The 7296-nt window shown below is 37.7% G+C and overlaps 1 protein-coding gene across 1 annotated transcript; it reads left to right on the top strand.

Moving 5' to 3' along the window:
* Positions 1 to 868: 868 nt before the first annotated feature.
* pym1 (PYM homolog 1, exon junction complex associated factor) lies at positions 869 to 6494 on the top strand. Its single transcript, XM_061734717.1, has 3 exons — positions 869 to 1117; positions 3929 to 4022; positions 5429 to 6494. The coding sequence occupies exons 1-3, from the start codon at positions 1033 to 1035 to the stop codon at positions 5943 to 5945; spliced, it is 696 nt and encodes a 231-aa protein (XP_061590701.1). The 5' UTR covers positions 869 to 1032; the 3' UTR covers positions 5946 to 6494.
* Positions 6495 to 7296: the final 802 nt, after the last annotated feature.

Raw genomic sequence — 7296 nt, 5'->3', positions numbered from 1 at the left:
CCACTGTGGTTGTTTTAAGGTGCTTTAGAAATAAAGTTGGAGTGGATTGGATAACGCTCCATGTTTTGTTTTGGTTGTTTGTTGGTATATTTTTTTTTGGCTAAAAGTTAACACCATAACACTGATGATTTTAACTGTATTTATTATGATAGTGAAGAAAAATTGGGAAGCCCTTGTATGCTTGAGTTTAACATTAAACTGTTGTTACATTGTCTTAATACACAGCAATGTAAAATAACTGCTAGATATTAAAAGCTAAGGTTATTCTGAAAAAAGATCAAAAGCTAAGATAAGTCGCCATTACAATGGAAAGTTGTCTCCATCTTACAGCAGCACACTGAGTTTTCATAGACCAGCTAATTATCAGAAAAAGATCTCAAATCCAGGTGAGATAGAGGTCAAGGATGTAGAAGTGGAGAAAGTGAAGAACAAGATGAAAGAGGGTTTGACCATTTTCCTCCATTAATCATTATGGAGAGTGTGAGATCCCTAGATTATATTCTTTAAAAATATGACAAAATGATTATGCAGTCAATAAAAATGCCAGTGGATTATATAATGTAATGTATTTTTTCCGGCGAAGCATTGCAAGACCAAAACTGTTTTGCAGTGCCAAAGATATCTGTTTTGAGTATGAAATACAGTCTTGTTACCACAGAACCACTGTTATTCAAATTCAAAAATACTTTATTAATCCCGAGGGGAATTTATTTAATCAATTCGTTATGACTTCTATCATGAAAATGAGCTGGTAAATATGGAGTGTGCGTCCATGACTGATTTTGATTATTTTTCTCCTACCAAGCCTGAGGAAAGCCTCTAATTTTTCCAAATCTGGCAACCCAAGATCCACGTCGTCACATCCGAAGACGAAGAAGAGGGTCTGCTCGATTTCAGAGCTTGTAACGCCCGCTTCAATCTTTAATATACGTTTGACATCGCCTCCATGAGAGCAACCGTATTCAGTGAATAAACCACTTTAAAGCGAGTGTTTCCAGCCCCGCAGCGCCCTGCAGGGTGTGATCAGGGTGAATGAAGCCGTCGTGTGGAGCTAGTCCCCGGCCGCCAGCGGAGCAGAGCAGCAAAATGGCGACCCCCTACATCCAAGATGACTCTGGTAAGACCTGGCATGTGGCTCTCGCTGGCCCCGCTGGAGCCGCGTCCCAACCCCGCACCACCGCCACGCTCCCAGCTCTGCATCTGTTTCCCATCTCTGCCGATTTTAAACCATGCAATTTTCTCAATTTATTGCTTTTCTGTTGCAACTCTAGCCTCGGCACTTAGCTCGCTGCTATCTATCGCCCTGTGGGAGTTATCAACGAGAACATTATGTTTCACATGAAACCAGCCCTGTCCGGGTCCAGACTTCCACTGTAGCTAATGAAACCCCGCGGTTTATCTGAGTCTAATGAGCGGTTTGTGCAATAAAGTGGCACCTGCTCAGGTAGCTGCCTAGCATTAAGCCTGAATTATGGTTCTGCGTTAAATCGAGGCAGAGCATACGCGCACCTTACGCCGTAGGTTCTGCGTCGATGTAACGCGGAACCATAAATCAGCCTTCAGCCGTCCTGCTGCCATCGCTGGGCTGAGAGGAAATGTGAGTTTACTGTTACATCCCAAACTATACTCTTGATTTAATTTGATTTATTTTGTACATGTAAAACACATCAATTAAAGAGATGATAAGAAAACAGAGCAAAAAATAAACAACAAAAAAACAAATAATTTCATACTTTAACACTTAATATCTTAATTACATGTGCAAAAAGGATTAGGAAGAAGTGTACATTTATTTAATCCTACCCCCATTCACTAATCATTTATTAACACGTTTTATAATAACTAACTATACTATAATTATACTCACACACTGTACTCACACACTTACCTATACATACATACACATAGTTGAGTATTTCTATATATTTGTACACACATGCCAATATAAATATTTATATAAATATACTTATTTACACCATACTATCTCTAAATTAACTCCATCTGCTCTATATCTATATTTATATATCTACTTACACACGTATTCACACACATACACACATATATATATATATATATATATATATATATATATATATATATATATATATATATATATATATATACATATCCATACACATACACCGATACATACCTACATACATTATATACACTACATATACGTATCAGGAGACTTAAAAATAATAATGATTTAATTTAAAATGTATGTTTCAATAGTTGCTTATTCTGTCATCATATAACAATGTTTCACTTCTACACAGACTGGTTTGTAATGACTGAGGCGGCAACTTCAGTTGTCAAAATACAACACGTCAAGTTATTTAAAGTAAACACAATATAACGTGATATCAGTATTTATTCATTTTAAAAAAAATTAACGTTAGCGTTAACCTTTAAAAAAAAAATCACATACATTTTGGTGAGAAAATTCTGAGAAAATACTTTCCTCAGAATTGTATTTTTCTTTTTTTCTTCCGTGGCCCTGATACTCTCCTACAGGCTTGACATGAGAACATTCTTCCTTGTTTTTTTTTTAAACATTTTTTTTTGAATAGTGATTAAAAAGTCAATTAATCGAGAATATTAACCAAAGTATTCTGCTCCTCCACCCTCTTCCACTATGGATTGATTGATTGGGGTGTTTAAACAAAGCTGTGCAGCAGTTTGTAATTACATGCTTGTGCTGAGTTCAGAGAGAGGCCTTCTAAATGGGTTATTTTTACAGATATTCTCAAATAAGCCTATATTTAATTGCGTATTTAAATATTGTTCACAAATGGCCATCAGACAAAATACTATAGATTTAATACACTGTATAAATAAAGTTATTGATGTTGTTTTTTGAGTAGTATAAAAGAATATGAAAAGAAATGAAGGCAAAAAAAAATATCTCCAAATTCACAAGTTTTCTTTAAGTATCACTCAAAGCATTCATTCATTCATTCATTCATTCATTCATTCATTCATTCATTCATTCATTCATTCATTCATTCATTCATTCATTCAAATAAAAAAACTAACAAAAAATGTTCAAAGTGGAGTATTCAACTGACCTGTTTTTCTCTTCTTTTTTTTTAATGGGAAGATTTACCCAAAGAAAAGTAAAAAACATTTTTTGAAGAAAAATATTCTTAAATTATTCTAAAATTAAACATATTTGTCATTGTCTGCTCCTAAGTGTACTTGGTGAGGTTTCAGTTTACTTTCCAGTTATAATATGCAATATTTTTCTACTGCACCTAAATGAGATATGCACAATAAAACTCTGCATAACTGCATGTAATCAGATCGCTGTACAATGACGTGTTTTGAAATTTACAGCAGCCCTTTATAACTGCAGTTCAACACCACATGGGTTTTATAGTTTCAGTCCCATGAACAATAAAGTCCTAGAAGCGTATGTGATCCTGTTAAATTTATATAGAACTGTACGTCAAATGAGGTGTATCATAATCGTATGACTTGTGCATACACCACACTGAAATAACTAATACACACCATGTGCAGTTTACGTAACTGTATTGCTGCCATATTAATGGTTTCAATATTTCGTGTCAAATTTTCGGTTTTATAACAAAAAGTACATACTATAGCAATGTACTTTTGAAGTTTGAAGGGTAAAAATGATCAACAAGTCATTGGACTTTAAAGATGTACTGCATGACATTACTGTATTATTACTTGAGACCCAGCATTCATAGCGAGACAGAGGCCGGTACATGGAGTTCTGCTTGTCCAGTTAAGTGAAATCCAAGGCTCAATAAACGCATGAATGCTGTGTCTCGATTAGACAAACCACCAAAGGGATCAAGTAAGCCCAGAAATACTAAAATAGTTTGTTCAAAGAACTACTGGATGTCCATACCAAAGTTTTATGTCGTCTTTGAATGCTTTGCTTGTTGCTCTTCAGGGAAATACATTGCTGCTACTCAGCGACCTGACGGGTCATGGAGGAAGCCGCGGCGGGTGAAGGATGGTTATGTGCCCCAGGAGGAGGTCCCTGTGTAAGTTCATCCTGTCTGTCCTCTCAGCTGTACAAACACAGTGACCATAAGCTGTTTTCACACGTGAAGTCACTGCCGGAACCCATCCGCTCGCGGAGATGGGGTTGGGCAGAGAGCAGCTCATATTTTTTAAGTGAATGAAGCAGTGCTAAATATAAAAGAGAGGGAAAAAAAGACAGACATTTTTTAAAATTAGGAATTAAATTGAATTGGGAAGCAGAAGATTAGGATGATGTGTTTTTATGGCTGGCCAAATTTACACTTTCCCTGCTTTACGGGTAAGAATTTGCATGCTCATGCAAAATAGACTAAACAATTGGATGTGTTTATCTATTGATGCCTTTGTGTTAACCCAGTCAGACAAGATGCAACAGATGCATGCAGCACTGTGCACAATCTGTGTGTGTGGAACTACATAAAGATGGAACAATGTGAGGAAACGTTGAAAAAGGATTAGAAACATTTTATAAAACATTTTTATAACATTTCTTCACACTTGTGTACTGCTTATCACTCTTTCAGTGACATTAAGTTTACTTCTACATCAAAAGGCTGATGTGACAGGAGCTTGCCATCATTGCTTTAGACCAGGGGTCGGCAACCCAAAATGTTGAAAGAGCAATATTGGACCCAAAACATAAAAAACAAATATGTCTGGAGCAATGAATGAATGAAAATGAAAAGTCTTGTATAAGCCTTATAATGAAGGCAAATGGCGAAAGGCGAAATGTCGAGAAAAAATTTGAAATGTCAAGAAAAAAGTCAAAATTTTCGAGAAAAAAGTCGAAATGTCGAGGAAAAAGTCAAAATTTAGAGAAAAAAGTTGAAATGTTGAGGAAATAGTCAAAATTTCGAGAAAAAAGTCGAAATGTCGAGAAAAAAGTTGAAATGTCGAGATTTATGTTGAAGTACAATCTCGAGAAAAAAGTTGAAATGTTGAGAAAAATGTCGAGAAAATAGTCGAAATGTCGAGAAAAAAGTCAAAATTTCGAGAAAGGAAGAAAAAAGAAGAAAAAAAGAAAAAAAAAGGTCAAACATTTTCGAAAAAGCTCCAGGAGCCACTAGGGCGGCGCTAAAGAGCCGCATGCGGCTCTAGAGCCGCGGGTTGCTGATCCCTGCTTTAGACACATAAGACAAATGGATTCTGATTAAATGACAGCGGCTTGATTTAAAACTCCCATCGCCCCAAAATTAGCTTGCTATGAATTGGCCCTACATTTACCGGCTCACACTTCCTGGTCGGCTTCGTAGGACCTTCTGACTTTGGTTAGGAAGCTGACAGGGCAATTGCTTGTCCAGTCCAGCTAGTTTGGATGTGTTTTCACATACTGCTTCTCCAGGTAATGGCGTTGGAAAAAGTTAACGTTAAAGCATTTGACAATTTAAGTCTGTTTTTGTTTTCATAGGTATGAAAACAAGTATGTCAAGTTTTTCAAGAGCAAACCAGACCTGCCTCCAGGACTCAACTCGTCTGAGGGAACTCCACCGAAACAGCAGCAGCAGCAAGGGATCCCCGGCTGTGGGGACAGCGAGGCGGCCGGTCTGTCAAAGTCTGCCAAACGCAACATGAAACGCAAAGAGAAAAGAAAACAGCAGCAGCATCAGGACCCGGACCAGGACGACGACGCAGAATCGGAGTCGGTGAGCGACGCCGTTGAGAACATGTCCATTTCAGAGAGAGGCAAGTCTGCAAGCAAGACGGACACGCCGGTTTCTGCCGCGTCGCCCAATGACTCTTCGGCAGCAGCCGCTGAAAAGGCCAAGAAGATAAAAAATCTGAAAAAGAAGCTGCGACAAGTTGAGGAGTTGCAGCAGAAAATTGACTCGGGGGAAATTAAAGAGCTAACAAAGGATCAGCAGGAAAAGCTGGGCCGGGCGCAGGCCTTACGAGAAGAGTTGGAGCAGCTGGAGTGTGATTCCTGAAGCAATAAAGGACAGCAGAGGAGTCAAACTGAGCATACAAACTACATACACAAGTGGACCTTTGCTGCTTTGTGATCATAGCTTCCATAAGTATTCTACTTGATTTTCAGTATGACCACTGGAGGCAAACACAGCCCTAAAGACAGAAACCTGTGTGGCAGCATCACATCTTCACAACAAAGAAGTCGCTTCTTTTTGAACGAGACACCTGAGTAACATTGATGCCTCTGTATTGGCCCGGGTTTGTCATTTCTAAAAATCTTTTAAACAATTCATTGTAACTTGTTTTGTGCATGTCTGTCCCCCCATTTTTGTACCTTTCATATAATAAGACACGAATCATAGTGTGAAAAAACCTTTTTTTTTTTTTTTTTTTTTTTTTCTTGAAGAGAATATAGGTTTTTTTTTGTTTGTTTTTTTAACCTATCTCTTTTAGAAAATAACATTTTCTGTCAAAAGATTTAAACGGGCTCTTGTAGTCACAATTATGTCACGTCTACACTGCTTTAAATCTTTTTCATGCCCCTCAATAAAACTTGCCCACTTAAATGGATGACTTGGACGTTATTGTGGACTGCGGGACATAAATCATAAGACAAACATCTATTTTGGAAGCAGCGTACGGGCTCAGAGTTCATGGTTTCTGGTTCCCTACTGTGCACGAATATGACATAAATTTGGACATGTGCATCAGTCTGGCCCACCAGGTTCCTGAGCTGCTGTCTGCATGCAGCCCCAAGGTTTGTAACATTTCAGTTTGAGCCCAGAGGCTACGCATGCACCATGGTTTCATCTCCCCCTTAAAGAGAAAAAAAAGCCCTACAAAGAAGATATATCCGGCGCACAGAGGTTAGGGCCTGTCATTTTCCCATGTGGATGCAGACCTCATGTAGGGAGATGACGACTGTACACCATAAAACAGTATTCTGTATTTTTCTGTCAACAAATCTCATGATATAAAAAAAAAAAAAGTTAAACATTTATCTATACTATTATCTGTGTAGTTTAATGCTTACATCGTTTATTCCTCTGAGCTCTATTGTTGTTCAAATCTTATTAAAGGCACAAAAATGAACCACATCATTGACTTTTTTTTTTTTTTTCAAACAGTGATCACCAAGGCCGCTAGTTGATTTTGTGCGATCTCACACGACACATCCTTTCTCTACTGTTACCTGCTGTTACTGCAGTGTACCAACCTTTGTTAGTGTTATTCTGCTGCGGAATGTAATCTCCAACAAAACCTGTTTATTTACTCATGTTTGAGGGATATTTGCCGAAAACTCAGGTACCTGCTTCTACAACCAAACATTTTTTTCTCAACAACCAGAACTAAGCAATAACAGTCACA

The sequence above is a fragment of the Cololabis saira genome, chromosome 12 (assembly GCF_033807715.1).
Source record: "Cololabis saira isolate AMF1-May2022 chromosome 12, fColSai1.1, whole genome shotgun sequence".
Taxonomy (NCBI): Eukaryota; Metazoa; Chordata; class Actinopteri; order Beloniformes; family Belonidae; genus Cololabis; species Cololabis saira.
The sequence above is the reverse complement of the archived record's forward strand: the minus strand, read 5'-3'. Positions and strand labels throughout refer to the sequence as shown.